The 19,028-nt window shown below is 43.5% G+C and overlaps 1 protein-coding gene across 2 annotated transcripts in view; it reads right to left on the minus strand.

Moving 5' to 3' along the window:
- jupb (junction plakoglobin b) overlaps nucleotides 1–19,028 on the minus strand; it is a 64,140-nt gene that overhangs the window by 9,636 nt on the left and 35,476 nt on the right. For both annotated transcript variants that reach the window (XM_077008241.1, XM_077008240.1), the window contains exons 5-11: nucleotides 17,577–17,815; nucleotides 15,230–15,431; nucleotides 11,476–11,620; nucleotides 10,658–10,761; nucleotides 7,527–7,865; nucleotides 2,166–2,318; nucleotides 77–196 (exon numbers count right to left, since the gene is read on the minus strand). In XM_077008241.1, coding sequence (XP_076864356.1) covers nucleotides 77–196; nucleotides 2,166–2,318; nucleotides 7,527–7,865; nucleotides 10,658–10,761; nucleotides 11,476–11,620; nucleotides 15,230–15,431; nucleotides 17,577–17,815 — 1,302 coding nt within the window. The remainder of the gene's footprint in view (nucleotides 1–76; nucleotides 197–2,165; nucleotides 2,319–7,526; nucleotides 7,866–10,657; nucleotides 10,762–11,475; nucleotides 11,621–15,229; nucleotides 15,432–17,576; nucleotides 17,816–19,028) is intronic.

The raw sequence follows: 19,028 nt of genomic DNA on the forward strand, positions 1-19,028 counted from the left end.
AGCCCAGTGCCAAACACCCATGCACCCATTGGACACATACACTCACAATAGGCCAGCAAGGACATGTGTGTCTTACCTGCACAAACAGAGGAATGGTCTGCATGCTGGCTATCTCACCCCTATTGATCGGATCTCTGGCTAGGATGTGGAGGGCTCCGGTACAGCCTTCCACTATCTCCTCCATGCGCACTCCGTCCTGTGGAGACAGGATAAATGGGAAAGAGAGAGAGAGAAAGTGTAAGAAAGACAGCAATCTTGACCAGCTTTTGTTTATCTTCCAATTAAGATTCAACTGAAGGAGAGTATGAGAAGGACCTCGCTGGCCAGGGACAGTGTTCTGGTTGATACCACCAACACTAACATCTTGTGCTTTATATTACTGAATTTCCTTCTTCTTAGTCTAATGCTAATTTGTCTGTAGCTTGTGCCTGGCTTCTGGGGCTTCTGACCTACATAAGAAAGTGACTAAAGGGGTCGGCTCTTTGAGGCTAGGACAGAAAACCTTAAGCTGTATTCTGCAGGGACACACATACACTTTCACCCATTTGAACTGAACACAAGCCTGATTAAGCAGGCTTGCTAAGCTTAAAATGAGCAGCTCGCCTTAGCCAGCCATTTAATCACCTTGGTCATTTTACACAGTAGTAAAACAGTGGTCAAAATCAATTACCTCTACATACAGGGGAAAAACATTCACCATAATTTATTGTTACTTGATAGAAATATTGGAAAGCAGCAGTTCTGTACTAAATGTTGTGTCCACAAAACATTTAACAAATCTTTCCAAATTCCAGTACATTACTGCTAGCATAACTGTCATTAACACACCATATAGCTGAAGATTCACTACTGTAATTTAAAACCCCCAACATCAACTTAAAACTGTCAGGCTGTTAAACACAATATTAATATTTAAAATCTAATTTATGCAATTTTTTCATTTACTCCAAATCAACCAGTCAAGAGACATTATGTATCTGACGTTTGCACGCTTGGTTCTGCGGTGCAGCAATGGAGGTTTCACCAGGAATGTTTCATGTTCTGAATTCATGTCCTAACCGTCACACACTTACCTAAAACAACACTGTTAAGTCAAGGCTGTTAAGGCGAGGTTAATGCACAACTATAGTAAGCTATCTTCATAGCTCACACCTTTGCATAATAGCTGCCCCTATGCTGTGAATTTTGGTTTGTTTTTGTAAATAACAGTACGTAACTATGGGGTCTTGTTTGTGTTATATATTATATAAGAGCCAGATGTGGTTTGGTGGAAAATGTGTGAAAAGCACTTATTTAAAAAAAGATGCCCAGTAAGATACATTTCTATTAGCTATTAGCATTATTAACCCCGTAGTCAAAATTAATGATACAGACAGCAGACACCAACCATATCTTGGCAGATCAGATACATTTCAGGTAAGGGAAACCAGAGAGGAAAGGAATGTGTTCACTATGTAAATTTAAATTTTCACCATTCCTTTGACCACACTGAAGGAATAAGATCATTCTACATTTGTTTGTTTGACCTGTGGCTTGACAGAATTTATATACAAGGATATGGAGATACTGACTGTACTGATGCAGTCATCAGTAAACCTAATCCTTTTATTTCCCACAGTTCCGAGTCGAACTCACCATGACCTCGTTTAATCACTGAGCTACATCTGATGAAAATAGAACTGAATTGTTGACAGCAGAACTCTTACTTAGAAGCTCTACTGCAATAAATAGTGTAGTTCCACAATAAAAAAAAATGCTGTTAGTCTCTAAGGGGACTTGAACACCTAGTAAAATCTGGTGTTGCCATCTTCCATGGTAATATTAAAACACAAAACACTGGCAGCTTCTGCTCAAATTTCACCGTACATTTAAGGCCCATTTTTCCAAGATGAACACACTGCACCAAGCTGGTACAGCAAGCTCTGTTCAGAGGCAACACCTTTACAGAGTATGACAAAGAACGTCTTGGGGATGACCTGAAAGAGAACATGACTAAGCACTGAGTTACACAGAGCACGTGACTGAGTTTCTTTATTATATTGCACGCTGAACATAGACTCAATATCATATGCTAGTTTGTAACAGAGGGAGCATGCTAATGACGTAAAAGCACAGTGAGGAGAATATGAAGGGTCCTGTAACGTATGTTACAACTGACAACTGACCTGGTATGTTTGCTGGGCACTAGAGCCAAGTCTCTGTGTGTCTTGATGAGCCTTCAGCAGCAGGTTAACCAATCGTGGAATGGCTCCTGCCTCCCTAAGTGGAGCTTGATTGGCTGGACAGAGTGCCAAGTTGCGGATCAAGCCCACAGTGGCCTATGGGGAGACAGCAGTATTGCACTGTAAAAGTCAAAGCTTTTGATAACATTTGTGATGGAACTATTATGTCGTTCTCCAAGTTTGTTGGAATTCACCTTATTCCTCTGTGCATTCAACTCTCAGGGTCCTAGTAATCAGAAGGCAATATAAATATTGCAAAAAAGGCAATACTGGCAAATTAAATCCCATATTTGAAGGGTATTTTTTTAAATCTCCAGATAGTATTAACAGGCTATCTTAACATGCTTCAATGGATGAACAATTGATCTTAGCTCCATTTATTCTGAGTCATGTCTGTTTCTTAGCCAACTGAAGCGTGCAAACCCTCCATCCTGGGAGAGCATCCCTGGCTGGCTAAATAGCATTTTTAATTAAATTTAGAGTCAACTCACTGACATTCACGAATTTTCACAACCGCTAATAATAACGCATATAAAACACACATGACATTTAAAAGGATTTAAAAGGTTGGAATTCTCCTTCACAATATTTTAATCAAAATTTTCTGATCAAAACCTGCTATATTTAATAATGTTCGATTTTTTCATTTTTTCATGTTTTAACAGAAGCGCATCACAACACATATGAGTCTTTTGATATAGACACATGATGTATGACTGATCCTGTCTGCTCTTTTACCAAAAGTTTTACATCCTTTGTTGTCAGTTATAGTGTCTGACAGCCTTGTCACTGTTAGACAAGTCTTCCTTGCTTTGCCTACTAACCAGACATCTGGGCAGAGAGGATGTTCTGCAAAGCATTCACACCTTCATTACACTACATTAACCAACGATATTCCACACTTCCTACGCCAGCTCATTACAGAACCCACAGCTGGACACATGCAATAGGAGATAAACATTAAAGGCCCTGCTTCTCAGGCTCCATTCCAGTACCGTGAAATGAATCTCTGTTCCTGTACTGTGAAGTGAATCTCTATTCTTGTACCGTGAAGTCAATCTCTGTTCCTGTACTGTTAAGTGAATCTCTGTTCCTGTACTGTGAAGTGAATCTCTGTTCCTGTAGTGTGAAGTGAATCTCTGTTCCTGTACTGTGAAGTGAATCTCTGTTCCTGTACTGTGAAGTGAATCTCTGTTCCAGTACTGTGAAGTGAATCTCTGTGCCCGACTGTGAAGTGAATCTCTGTTCCTGTACTGTGACGTGAATCTCTGTGCCTGTACTGTGAAGTGAATCTCTGTGCCTATACTATGAATCTCTGTTCCTGTACTGTAAAGTGAATCTCTGTTCCAGTACTGTGAAGTGAATCTCTGTTCATGTAAGTGTCTCCATTGTCCACTCCCCCTCCGTTTGTGCATTCCAGCAGACTCTAGCATTCCTAATGCTGCTTAAAAGGGTTGGAAACAGATTTTAATTTAGTTGTGTCAATGCCAGACATCCCAAAGCAAATTTTTATATAATGTATGATTATACACACACACACACACACACACACACACACACACACACACACACACACACACACATGCACACATATGTACACCCCCCTGGTCACTTTATTAAGTACACCTGTCCAACTGCTCAAATCACACAAATATCAAATCAGCCAATCACGTGTCAGCAACTTATTGCATTTAGGTATGTAGACATGGCCATGACGATCTGCTGCAGTTCAAACCGAGCATGAAAATGAGGAAGAAAGTTGATTTAATGATTTTGAACGTGCCATGGTTGTTGGTGCTAGGCGGGCTGGTCTGAGTATTTCAGAAACTGCTGATCTACTGGGATTTTCATGCACAACCATCTCTAGGTTTTACAGAGAATGGCCCGAAAAAGGAAAAATATCCAGTGAGCGGCAGTTCTGTTGGCAGAAGAGCATCTCTGAATGTCCAACACGTCAAAACTTGAGGTGGATGGGCTACAGCAGCAGAAGACCACACCAGGTGCCACTCCTGTCAGCTAAGAACAGGAAACTGAGGCTACAATTCACACAGGCTCACCAAATTTGGACAATAGAAGATTGCAAAAACATTGCTTGGTCTGATGATTCACAATTTATGTTGCAACATTCGGAGGGTAGGGTCAGAATTTGGCATCACCAACATGAAAGCATGCATCCATCTTGCCGTATATCAGAGATTCTGGCTGGTGGTGGTGGTGCAATAGTGTGGGGGATATTTTCCTGGCACACTTAGGAGCCCATTTGCACCAACTGAGCATTGTTTCAAAGCCACAACCTACCTGAGTATTGTTACTGACCATGTCCATTCCTTTATGACCACAGTGTACCTCTTCTTCTGATTGCTACTTCCAGCAGGATAACGCGCCATGTCATAAAGCGTGAATCATCTCAGACTTGTTTCTTGAACACGACAATGACTTCACTGTATTTGAATGGCCTCCACAGTCATCAGCTCTCAATCCAATAGAGCACCTTTGGGATGTGGTGGAACGGGAGATTCATATCATGGATGTGCAGCCCACAAACAGCAACTGCGTGATGCTATCATGTCAATATGGTGGAATGTTTCCAGTACCTTGTTGAATCTGCCACAAAGGATTAAAGCAGTTCTGAAGGCAAAAAGGGATCCAACCCGGTACAAGCAAGGTGTACTTAATAACAGGGAGTGTATATATATATATATATATATATATATATATATATATATACATACACACACACACACACACACACACACACACACACACACACACACATACACACACACACACACACTATATTCACTCACCCATCGAAATTATTGGAATCAGGTGTTCAAATCACTTCCATGGCCACAGGTGTCTAAAATTAAGCACCTAGGCATGCAGACTGTTTCTACAAACATTTGTGAAAGAATGGGTCACTCTCAGGAGCTCAGTGAATTTCAGCGTGGAACTGTGATAGGATGCCACCTGTGCAACAAATCCAGTGGTGACATTTCCTTGCTCCTGAATATTCCAGTTAACTGTCTGCTGTATTGTAAGGAAATGGAAGTGTTTGGGAACGACAGCAACTCAGCCACGAAGTGGTAGACCACGTAAACTGACGGGAGCGGGGTCAGCGGATGCTGAAGCGCACAGTGCCAAGAGGTGGCCAACTTTCTGCAGACATCCTGCAAAAATCACTTCATGTGGCCTTCAGATTAGCTCAGTGCACAGTGAGGGGATTCATGGAAAGAGTTTCCATGGTCGAGCAGCTGCATCCAAGCCATTAAAGTGCAATGCAAAGCGTCAGAGGCAGTGGTGTAATGCATGCCGCCACTGGACTCTAGAGCAACTTCTCTGGAGTGACGAATCGCGCTTCTCCATCTGGCAATCTGATGGACGAGTCTGGATTTGGCGGTTGCCAGGAGAACGATACTTGTCTGACTGCATTGTGCCAAGTGTAAAGTTTGGTGGAGGGGGAATTATGGTGTGGGGTTGTTTTTCAGGAGCTGGGCGTGGCCCCTTAGTTCCAGTGAAAGGAACTCTGAAAGCTTCAGCATACCAAGACATTTTGGACAATTTCATGCTCCCAACATTGTGGGAACAGTTTGGAACTGGCCCCTTCCTCTTCCAACATGACCACATCGACCAGGTCCATAAAGACATGGTTGGCAGGGTTTGGTGTGACCTCAACCCGATAGAACACCTTTGGGATGAAATAGAGCAGAGACTGAGAGCCAGGCCTTCTCGTCCAACATCAGTATGTAACCCTCACAAATGCACTTCTGGAAGAATGGTCAAAATCCCCATAAACAAACTCCTAAACCTTGTGGACAGCCTTCCCAGAAGAGCTGAAGCTGTTCTAGCTGCAAAGGGTGGACCAACGTCATATTGAACCCTATGGATTAGGAATGGGATGTCACATAAGCTCATATGTGAGTCAAGGAAGGTGAGTGAATACTTTTGGCAATATAGTGTATATTCTAATTTCTGTGTTTCATGCAATATTTTTACACCTTTGCTGAGTGAATAAAACAATATATATATAATGATATAAAACAATATATATAATGATATAATGTTTCATTTCAGACACTGACTATCATAAGATACAGCAGAAATTGTATTGTCAACCATTAAAAATAATCTTGTCTATTAGCAGTGCCTTGGATACATGCCTCAACGTTTGCTTCTCCTGGTTGTGGAATGTACCATAGCAGTTCAGAAGCCAGGCATTTTCTGGATCGATACGCTCGCACAGAACAGATCAGAGCTCTCTCTCTCTCTCTCTCTCTCCCTCACACACACACACACACACACACACACACACACACACACACACACACACACGTCCTTACACCCCAGTGCACTGATGCAACTGAGCAGGACATCATGCATGTCGCAGTCCTGCATCCACTGAGCGAATCACAGATTCCATCCTGGAAGTAGCCAATCGCAGACAGCCATACCTTAATACAAGCTTTCTTATCCTTGAGGAGTCAAGAAACCACTGGAAAAAGCTTTAAAGGAAAGACAGAGATTGACCTGCAGTCTTACTAACAACTACTAATACACTGCTTCTAACATCAAACGAAAAGAAAACAAAACATTATCCAAGCACAAGCCAAGCACAAACCTTAACAAACCTAATAGCCTCATAACTATACAGACAGTGGTTGTCCAGGAGATAGTCATTAAATATTTTGGTAAAACCATAAGGCTAATTTGTTCCTCAAATTCTACAAAATATGTAGAAACCCAAAAGTCATATTCTGTCATTCAGAGATCAAATAAGAACTGAGGTCTTGCAAAAAGCCTCTCCTTGTTAGCTAGTCCATATCATTACAGCACTGCATGCAATCCAAAGCCTTTCTCCTGTGTGCCAGTCAGCAGAGGACTGTGTGTGTGTGTGTGTGTGTGTGTGTGTGTGTGTGTGTGTGTGTGTGTGTGTGTGTGTGTGTGTGTGTCCGTTTTTCTGTGTGTGTCCGTGTTTCTGTGTGTGTGTGCGTGTGTGTGTGTGTGTTTGCAGAGAGCTCTTCATCTCAGCATCCTTAGAACTGATGCAGGTTTTCTCTCAGCTGGCCAAAATCCAGCCAAAAATCACATATCCATCATTGCCAAATTCCAGCCCGCTCCCTGTTGTATTAGCACAGCCCTGAGACTAGCCACCTGCCCCTTCGTCTTGACGCCACAGAGAAAAGGATATATTGTTTTAAGACTGCTGCAGTGCAGTCTGTCACTGCCTTGCGTGTACACACTTGTACACATAAGCATGCACACACACACACACACACACACACACACACACACACACACACTCACCTTGACAACAGGCCAGTAATGCGGCTGGCCCAGGAGCTTCGTGATGGCGGGGATGCCGTAGTGTAGGCGCACTGCATTCTGGGCCAACTCTGCGTCTGGGTGACGGCTGGTGAGGTGGCGCAGGGCACAGACAGCCGGCTCGGCGACATCCTCCTTCTCCCCAGCCCGCAGCACAGCGTGGATCAGCGCCTCCACGCCCCCACTCTGGGCCACCAGAGCCTTGTTGCGTGCATTGTTGCACGTGAGGTTGGACAGGATGCCCGTGGCGCACGTGAGCATGTTCACGTCGTCTGAGCTTAGCTGGCTCACCAGTACCTGCAGGAGCCCGTCCAGACCTTCCTGAGGGGTGAAGAAAAACAGACAGAGGCGGTGAAAGAGTGTTGGGACGGAGATCCAGCGAGGTGTGACAGTAACACCAAACCATGGACGCTATTTGTTACATACGGTTTTACCACCAAACTCATCTCAAACAGCGATTTTACCAACATATATGCACAAATAAGGGGTCGAGTAAGTGGTCACGTCAGTAATTAAGCCTTGGGTATCTCCAGTAATGGGCAAGTCCAATAAGCACTAATGACAGACCCCGAGCAGAGTGGAGTAAAAGGGAGGTTCGATAGTGTGTTATTTCTTTTTTTTTTTTAAACACACTGGCCCTTAATGAACTTTTAACATCCACATCTGTTCACTGCTGCTCTCTGCACAGAAAGAAACATAGTGCACCATAATCAAGCTTCCTTATTTGATCATACGGCAATTACACAATAATGTGCACAATAATGTAAAGAAAGTCCCTGCAGCACGGAGCTTAGGCCTTACTGGTTAGGCAAATAAAACTGCACCGAGCCATTTGCTTCTCCAACCAAGTGTAAGGCTCTTAACAGCGATTACTTTACTACGATCGTTCTGAAATATCCATCACAAATGCAACAGCAGTAGGGCTGGTTTGCCTGCGCATGTATTAATCCTTAAGTAAAAAAAAAACCAAATTGGCCAACTGCCAAATGTCTTAACATCTGGGAGTCTCAACACTGCTGAGCACTGAGTGCAAAGCTGTGCTAAAGAAGGAAGCACGTTGAAGATTACAGAGCGGGCAGCAGATAGGAGAGGAAGGGAAGGGCACGGTGACATTTGCAGTCATTCGGTTTAGAGGACCATTATGAAATAAACCATGACACAAAATGTGCCAATCAAATATGTGTCTGTGACGCAAACAGTCACAGGGCAGGGTGCTGGCAGACCACCCTGTGATTGTCACCAGACGGTCGTGAAGCTTCCCTGCTCGATTTGCTGCTAAGCAAGCTTGATTATGCCAATGCCACTATTTGAAACTAAATTACAGCAAAGCTTCTCACCAAAAAGTGAGCAAACGCACCAGTTTTCAAAAACACTGCATGTTAGAATATAGTTTGAAACACTATCAGTTTGATTTACATGCACTACTCCTTGTACAGTCCTTGACCTATGGACTTTGAACTTTTATTTAAGGCTGTATAGCCCCTTTTTATTCAACCATTAATTCATGTTTAATGAACGTTAATAGAGTCTTAACAAGGGCCATGCCTGTGCATATTCACCAGTGTACAGCCACACATACACACTAATCAGTTTCACAGGCCTCATCAACAGTCTCCTCTACTCTCTCTAGTTTTCTTTGGTGTTTTGTCTGTATTTAAGCTATTAAATTATTGTGCTTTATTTATAGGCATCTGTAACACTAGCTGTTAACGCTAGCTTAAATGTACTTTCAAAGTGTTCAGTAATATTTTGAACATTTTTTATTTAAATTTATTTTTCTTGAATGAATCAACAAGGGTTGCTAAATAATGGCTTAACCTACTGTTTATGATTCCTGCCCACCCCCCTATAAAAAAACAGATTTGATACAGTTCAGAACACTGACGTCTCAGATGAAGACCAGAGCTTTTTAACAGACTAAATGGATCATGTATGCTTCATATGGAAAGAAAGATTTTAACAAGGACATTCAGCCATTAGTTCACCATGGAAATTAAACCAGTTACAAATATCCTAAACCTCCCTGTACAGACTACATTTTCATGTCATGCATGCTCTTAAGATTCCAGTGCCTGTGTTCCTACAGCAACACAAATCTCGGAATGTGCGCATGACACACAGGACAAGTGTAGACGGCTTACGGATCTGCATGTGAAATGAGTTCTGTGCTGTGGGAGCTGAAGGACGCAGTCCTCTCTAACTGTGCGTGAGACGGAGGGGAGCAGTCACTGTGCACATTAGACATTACAGCTGCTATATTCACACAGACTCTGCCACTCAAATGCAGCATCCATGGCTATACAGGTCCCTCATTCTGCTCCTGTAGAGGAATGTAGGCCATACCGTATATATAGTGAATAAGACTTTCTATAAAAACATCTCCCCTGTTCCAGTGTACTGCATTCCAAACAACAGCTGGTCTCTCTTGGTCTCTTTCCTGCTCTCTCTCCTGGTCTCCTGGTCTCTCTTCTGGGCTCCTGGAGTGCTCATGCGCTTTTCAGGTGTTTCATACACATTTGTGAAATGAACAGGTTCATGAACTGGAGTTACAAATACACTCTATGGGCAGAGGAACATGAAAAATCCTTCACAATTCCCCAAGGAACACATAACTGAAAGGATTTACCAGGGGAACTAACATTTCTCTTTTCGTGGGCTGTAAAGTTGCACTGTAAAGTTCAGTCCTTGATATTTCTGTTGGACTTGTCCAGTTCTGGTGGTAAGCATTAGGGTATGACTGTGAAACGATATTGCTATAATATCCTGGTGCAGATCACTGTGCTTGTAAACGTATGCAAAATATAACCCTCTTTATCAGAGGTTGTACAGAACCAGATTAATGCATTCCCCAAAACTTCTGAAACTATTGTTTCAGAAAAAAAACTTCACTCGGGGCTGCTAATTCTAATTATTTTATTTCATTCTGGCTCTGACTAATTTTCACAGCGAATCAAGCCTAAAAGGACATGAGAATAAATTAGACCATTTTGCCATGGTGTGGCTGAAATGATACCCATGTTTCAAAGATGGAAACAAGTAGCTGCTTATCAATCGGTCCCAGCACACAGACAGACAAAACCACGGTTACAACAACAAGAATGCACGCAACCCACCTGTTTGGTAGCAGCGTCGGACAGGTTCCTCAGAGTCCACAGGCAGTTCTGAACGAGGCGCTGGCTCGAGCCGGTTAGGTGCTGGCCGAGAGCTTGCATGCCCCCTGCCAAACACAGGGAACGGGGTTTTTAGAGCGGCCACAATAACCAAACTCAGAGTGGGCAGAGGAGCAAAATGGGACTTAGGAACCTGTCCAGCGGCACCATATAGCTCCCTAGTGGGGAGGATGAGCGTCTGGGCTTCTCCACACACCGCCCACAGTGTGGCGAAAAAGAGAGGCATTCTGAAACCTATGCAGATAAATTGAATTCTTTATTGCTGAAAGGAGAGAGAGGGGGCAGAATAACGCAGAGCCTCAGTGTGGTGCGGCATCTGCCAAAGAGGGAGATTACTGTTCAAAAACAAAACAGAAAGAACGGGAGCCAACCCGCTAAGAAGGGAGAAACATGCTAAAATGTCCTTCTGGAACTAAACCTAATACCAACCCTTATGATGAGAGAAAAGGGAGAGAGAGAGAGCCAATCAGAGAGAAAGAAAGGCACAAGAAAGACCAGCCTGTACTCTAACAGAATTCTGCACAAATAATTATCTAATGAAACAGCACCAGCTCTGCTGCATTTGACCATTCATTTTCCTGAATTCTCAGAGAAACACATGCGGTCCTGTTTTAATGCACCTTTAATGCATTAGCAAGTGGGTGGCACTAACAGCAAACTACTCTTGGTAAAAAGTGGTGTGACGCATGTAGGCTCATGAAACCCACACACACTCACTCAGACATACGCCAAAGCACATGGACAAACACATGTCTGCTCACCGGCGTCCACGATGGCTGGCTTGTTACTGGGACAGACAGAGAGCACCTTGAGCACCCTGCTTGTGGTCCACAGCAGTTTCTCGTAGTTGTAGCTCCTCATGATGGACACCAAACTCTCTGGGCCACCATTAGCTAGGATGATCAGCTAGAGTGCAAACAGAGGCAGAAAACACTCAAAATCAAATCTCTAATCTACAGGACTGGCACACTGAGCTATCCAAAGCGTGCATATTTAATGAGGGAGTGTCCCATTTGCATACTAATTATTAATACAAACTAGTTTTTGATGTTGTAGTACAATAAAAATTTTTAAAGTTGAGTATGCTCAAAAAAAAAAAGAAAAAACATCTGGAAAATCTTTGAAAAAAAGTGTTGCAGTAATGGTGACAGATGTTCAGTTTTTTTAAACAAGTGAAATAGTTAATAAATACATTTAGGAAATGGATTCTATGTTAGTAAGAACATTTTTTTCATCCATCCATCCATCCAAGTCGCGGGGGCAGTAGCCTAAAGCTGGGCGTACACTGTGCAATTTTTGGCCCATTTTCAGCCGATTTTTCACTCGTGCGACTATTTCTGTGATCGGGCCGAGTTTCGGCTCAATTGCGTGTCGTGCATCGTGTAGTTTACCCAGGTAAACGAGGAGCGATTCACACCTCACGACCAACTCCCGATCAGAAATCGTAGCGTCGCAAGAATATCAAACATGTTTGAAATTCAAATCGCTCCTCGTGAGATCGCATGAGAGTGTCGGGTCGTATAGTGTGAGTATATGAATCGTGAGCTGTGAACTTTTAAACCCTGCGATTTAGTCGTACAGTTTGAGCTGGAGCTGAGTACACGATTTAAAATATCGTACAGTGTACGCCCAGCTTAAGCAAGGAGGTCCATGTTTCCCTCTCCCCAGCCACCTCTTCTGAGGACAGCCAAGTGATATAATCTCTCCAGTGTGTCCTGGGTCTTCTCTGGGGTCCTCTCCCAGTTGGACATGGCTGGAACACCTCACCAGGGAGGCGCCAAGGCCAACCACCTCAGCAGCTTTACTTTGACTCTCTCCAGGCTGACAGAACTTCTCACCCTATCTCTAAGGGAGAGCCTGGACAGCCTGTGGAGGAAACTCATTTTATCCCCTTGTAGCCGCAATTCTTTTTGCCACTGCTCAGAGCTTGTGACCATAGGTAAGAGTCGGATCATAGATTGATCAGTAAATTGAGAGCTTTGCCTTTTGGCTCAGCTCTCTCTTCACCACAATACCGCCTGTCAACCTACAGTTCCATGCTTCCCTAACTGGTGAACAAGAACCCGAGATACTTGAACTCCTACACTTGAGGGAAGGACTAATCTCCACCCTTGTCTGACTGAGCACCATGGTCTCAGTTTTAGAGGTGCTGATTCTCACCCCAGCCGTTTTGCAGAAGACGAAAGGAGACATGCAGTCCTGAGACAGAACACCCTTCACCGCTTGGCTACGTGTGGAAATTCTCTCCATAAAAGTTATCAAAAGAATCCGTGACAAAGGGCAACCCTGAAGGAGTCCAACCCCAACAGGAAATCAGTCTGACATACCGCCAGCCATGTGAACCATGCTCATGCTCCATTTGTACAGGGACTGGATAGCAGAGGTGGGGACTCGAGTCACATGACTTGGACTCGAGTCAGACTCGAGTCATTAATATTAAGACTTTTGACTTGACTTGAAAAAATATTCAGAGACTTAGACTTGACTTGGACTTTTACACCAATAACTTGGGACTTGAATTGGACTTGAACCTGTTTACTTGCAAAGACTTCATTTTTTTTACCCCAAATCTAAATTTTAAAACGCATATTAATATTTATAAAGTGCGCCCCATTAATTTCATTTCCGTCCTTCTGACGCAGACCAGTCCTCTGCTTTTCCACACTCTGTACGTGTGTGTGTGCATGAGCTGCAGCACAACCAATCAAATGGGGGGTTGGCGAACATACATTTTTACCGGGCGGGGTGTAAAATGGACACAAATTAAGTATTATATCGCGATCGATCGATCGCCAGTGGTTGGTGCCAGAGCGAACTAGTAACTCATTGAATCATAGATGTGGATCAGAGGTAAATAAACTAGATTTTTTTCCGGCGTGAGAAATCGGATGTGTGGCGTGAGAGCGTGTGAAGACGGTCAAATGCGTGTGTCTCACGCTCAATGCGTGAGAGTTGGCAACCCTGGGTTCTGTATCTGAACTCGGGGAAGAGAGCCTCTCTCTGTCACCATCATAATATCCAGTTCTATCTCAGCATGGATTGTGTATTTGAAGACATCTACGTCGAGAAAAAAATATATTGACAAAAGTGGAGCGAGTTTTCAGCTATGGGGACATCATTCATCGTGCACAAATGACATACAGACTTTTGGCCAGCAAATGCAATGCAGAATAGTTTACTGAAATGTCTAAAGTTGCAGATTCCTGTTAATTGTTCAGTTCTTATATTTGTTTGTCTTGTGTCACTCACACATGTTCTCCAAGAAACCAGATAAGAGAAGAGAGGGAAAATGCTGTTATGGTTCGTTGTATTGTACTGTGAAAATATCAGCACTTTTTATTTGAACGTGGAGTTCTACTTATGACTTTTTCACATAATATTTATTTCTGGAAAATTGAATATTTTTGCAGCTAAGTTTAACAAATTGAACTGTGCAATAAAGAGGTGTAATTTTAATTTTTTTTATACTTCGTGTTTTCAGTTGCACGTTTTATCAAGATTTGAGGAGAATACAGATTTAAAACGCATGTCTATTATTTACATTTAAAATATACCTGCAACATTGGTTTAAAAAAAAAAAAGACTCGAAAGGACTTGAAATTCCAAGTTTCAGACTTGGGACTTGACTTGACTGTTGCCTGTCTTGACTCGAGACTTGACTTGACTTGAGTGTCTTTGCTTGAGACTTGACTCGGGACTTGAGGTATAAAGACTTGGACTTACTTGAGACTTGCAAAACACTGACTTGGTCCCACCTCTGCTGGATAGCCCATAGCAGTGGTCATAGTACCCTATACTCCCAGGGCACTCCCCAGAGGAATCCCCAAGGGACACAGTCAAATGCCTTCTCCACAGCCACAAAACACATGTGGACTGGTTGAGCATACTTCCATACCCCCTCTTGGACCCTCGCAAGGGTGAAAAGCTGGTCCAATGTTCCACGACCAGGACGGAACCCACATTGTTCCTCTTGTAACTGAGATTCAACTATCAACTGGACTCTCTTCTCCAGAACCCCTGCATAGACCTTACCGGAGAGGTTGAGGAGTGTGATCATCAGATAGTTGGAGCACACCCTCCGGTTATTATTGTTAATTTGTGTAATTTAGCTAGCCATGGTAGCTGCCTTATAAAGCTCAGCGTTTGGTCATTATAAGCAAGCTAATCAGCTAAATTTACCTAATTTATCCATATTTATAAACAAAGTAGAATATCTGGTATATCTATTTCAGTACAATATAGTCTCATTACAATGTAACACACTGCCTTTCACACACAGGCATACATAAACACACACACATTGAAAATGCATGGTATGGAATCTTTGTGTCTTTCATATAACATTAAAGCCTCCTTGAGAGTATCTTCCAGGATTTGAAAATACAAGAGCACATGAAACACTAGAAAAAAAACACACACACACACACACACACACACACACACACACACACACACACACACACACACACACACACACACACACACACACACACACACACACACACACATTCTCACCTTACTCTCCTGGTTTCCATAGGACAGGAGCTGCAGGCAGTCTGTGGTGATGGCCAGGAACTTGGGGTTGCTCTTCTTCAGCAGGGGAACCATCTTCTGCAGGCCGTCAGCCAGGCGCACTGCCATCTTAGCCCCCTCCTGGTGGAGGAGGAGGTTGTGCAGGGTGGTGATGGCGTAGAACAGCACCGACTCCATGGGGGAACTGAGTCCAAACCAAAACACAGGGAAACAGAGAATCCATTTTTTTTACTTCAAATGTATACCTATTGGTGCTTGCTAATATCTACACAATGCTTTGGAGATTTTGCATCAGGGAAACCATACAGGCTGTTACATACAGAGTACATTGTTTGATTCATTTCTTATTAGCTGTGGTGTCATGATTCATGTTAATAATTCACAATTATAATCTAGTCACACTTCTGCTCATCATGAGAATGAAACCCCCGCAAAGCAGACAAGTCTGGCACACGCCGGAGCAGCATTATAATGAGGTGGCCTGGGGGCAGTGTGGACAGTGCCGAGGGGAGGGGGCGTCGCGAACCGGCAGACGCAGGAGGACAGGACTGAACACGGCGTGCGGTTTGAGTCCAGCCACCACTGCTGGCTGCGTGTGTAGCACGCCTTGCCCCAGGCTGTTCCCTGAGCACAGCGGCGGGGAGGGTGTGGGGTGGGGAGGGGTGGGGTGGGTGGGAGACGAGTTGGCAGAAAGTTCTGTGCTGCACCATGGTGAGGCAGGACTTCATGGAGACATACTGAAAAAAAAAATAGCTTAAGCCAGGCTTAAAAAGAAAAATACTAGTTTCAACCAGGTGGATTTTGTGTTGGCTGTCTATGTACTAGATGTGAATTAGTTAATGCCTTTGGTGCAGGTTGTCAGTGACGTAAAAGTTGCAAAAAATAAAATAAAATTTTGTCATTGGTGCAATGAAACAGCACGATATAATACTACACTATTAGAATATTAATTATAATGGCTAAGAATAATGCAGAAGGTTAATTAATTAACCTTACTTAATTTCAGTCAGCTGGTTGATAATCCAGTTTCATTCCAGTGAGTCAATAAAACCTCAGTCAATACAGTGAAGCCCATGGCTGTGCATGCTTAATACTGTCTTAAAGGAGACATCTAGAAATTCTTTAGATGGCTACATGACATACTTTTTAAATACGCCCTACATACGCCCTTCAATACATCTGAAATAATCATACATGAACATTTATAAATGCTTTTTAAAAGCTCATAAAAGCTGCTTTTGTCAATTTTGTTGAAGGATTTTTGGTGACATTAGAATGTATCATGACACTGTAGGTTAAAATGTCAACGCATGTTATGAAAACTTTAAAGCTCAGTGTTTTTTCATTTGTTTATTTGCTGCTGTATATGATATGTATTAATGGAATGTCATTTAAACCAAACTTGAAAAAGGTCATAGGTCTCTGTTCTACACCAAAAATCACAAGAAAACGACACAACAAATGAGAAAAATCACTATAACAGCAAAGAAAATTTCAGACTTCCAACCAAAAGGCCTATTTTCATGTTAGTAAACAAAAGTGCATGTGACCTTCTGGTAAGCTTTAGAGAACGACTCAGCAGTTGAGTCCCCTGAGCTAGGTTCAGCAGAGTCCGTCCCTGAACCGCTGGACGCACAGCTCGGACGCAGAGCTTCCAAACTCCGCACTCTCTTCCCTGATCAACAAAGGCCTTGTTCTGAGTACTCGGGAGTGTGAAAAGTGTAAACTAGCAATGAGCCGACACAGTAGGTCATGCTGGTATGAAATTTAAAAGCGCTCAAATCTGGAAATGGTTTGCAGTTTTTGTGAAAATCTGCATATTAGAGGGAGTCTGTCTATATGACTATATGCCTATATGTGTGGAGTTTTCAATCTAAACACTAAAGACCAATAACGTTTTAAAGAACGATCCAGAATTTGACATTCCTTTCATCTATCCATTGATTCATCCATCTAGCCTTCTTCTGTCACTTGAATGCCGTGCCATCTTTTGCCACCCTTGTGATATCCTTCAAGCTCTGATATCAAGTCCGGGACTTGTTTTCCGCTGCTCGCACCTTAAACATGCCGATTCAACTGTCTGTCATTCGCTGCACATCTATCGCTGCAGCACACCTGCACACCCATATAATGCCTGTAAAAAATCTGCATTCTAGCATATTCAACGTTCTTCCTACATTAACAGGAGTGACACTTGATTTGCTGTCCTGGTTCAGTGCACACTAAACCCCAGCCACCCCACACCACCTGCAACCCCTCCTCCATTCACACACCCCCACACCCCCCCACACCCACCCCTCCTCCGACTGACCCCCTCCTCCCGTCTAACCTCAGCATGCGAACGAGCGCGGGGATGCCCCCAGACTTGAAGATGGCGAGCAGGCCCTCGCGCTGGTGCGAGAGGCTGTGGAGGACGCTGGCCGCGCAACGTGCCGTCTCCAGGTCGCCCGTGCTCTGCATGGCCCTCACCACGGCCGCCACCATCTGGGGCGACTGCACTAACACACGCCGCGACGCCTCCTTCCTGGTCAGCTGGTTCACGATCAGAGCCGCCTTGTTCACCACCACCTGAGCGTCCGAGGAGAATCAGAAGCAAAATGTTCAGCAGTGATAAATGTGAGGGAGCAGGTGCCAGTTAGCATTACACACATAAGGTCATGCTGACTGTAAACTCTGTTATGTATTATTAGCAGTGTAGTTAGAAATCCAGTACTGTGCTCTGTAAGTGGGACTATGTGGGACTACTAGAATGCTTTCTTAATATACTTGGTACTTTATAAAAACACAGTATGGAATTTGTAGGTGTCCTGTACAAATATGTCAAACAGGAAATTCATGCATCAAAGGGACCATAGTTATGTAGTTGTTTTATTTACAGATGCATAATGTCATGTTCATATATGACCTCAACAGTGTGTTTGCATGTTTATCAAACACGTAAATAAAAAGAAAAGTAGGAGAAATATGAACAGATGGCGCAGTGGTTTAACCCCAGTAAAACTCATTTTCTCTCCTTGAACACAGTAACACAGCCCAGTGGCAGCAGTAGCGCGGAGGGTCTAGCGGCTAGCCTTCATTTATTCATGAGCCTGGGTGTTTTGATATCAACGGCAATTAAAAACACAAACAGATCCTGTTTACGACGCAGAGCCTCTACGCAGGCGTGCGCCAGCCGCACCACTACAAACACCACCCTCCCCGATCACTGCAGAGCACACCAGCTGTTGACGTGCACGGTGGCATCCTCGTGTATTTGCTATTAGGTGTTTGTCTGAGTTACAACAGCAAAAATGGGTAAGCACTGGGAAGTAATGTATATACACACATCCAAATCACGCCAGTGCTACGATAGCGTAGATGTGAAGTTCGTCTGCTTGTCTGTATGCCTGGCTGCCTGTACGTCTTTCTGTATGTGTGTTTGTCTATTATGCCACGCTTCTTTTTACCAGAAAGTCTTGTGAAAACAACGCCTCTGTCTCACAGTCCTGTGGAGCCGAACTGGCTAACTACTGCGATTAACACTCCTGTGTCGTACAGAAATTCTTTTCAGATGTATCGAACAAACAAAAATGGCAACAGTACTTTTACTTTGGCAAAGCGCTGTGAGTTCAGCTGGCAAAGGACCTTGACAAATATTACACCACTGAGGAGGACAGGGAGAGAGAGAGAGTAGAGAGAGAAAGAGAGAGAGAGAGAGAGAGAGAGAGAGAGAGAGAGAGAGAGAGAGAGAGAGAGAGAGAGAGAGAGAGAGAGAGAGAGAGAGATCAAGAGTATATGAGTG

The sequence above is a fragment of the Brachyhypopomus gauderio genome, chromosome 6 (genome assembly GCF_052324685.1).
Source record: "Brachyhypopomus gauderio isolate BG-103 chromosome 6, BGAUD_0.2, whole genome shotgun sequence".
Taxonomy (NCBI): Eukaryota; Metazoa; Chordata; class Actinopteri; order Gymnotiformes; family Hypopomidae; genus Brachyhypopomus; species Brachyhypopomus gauderio.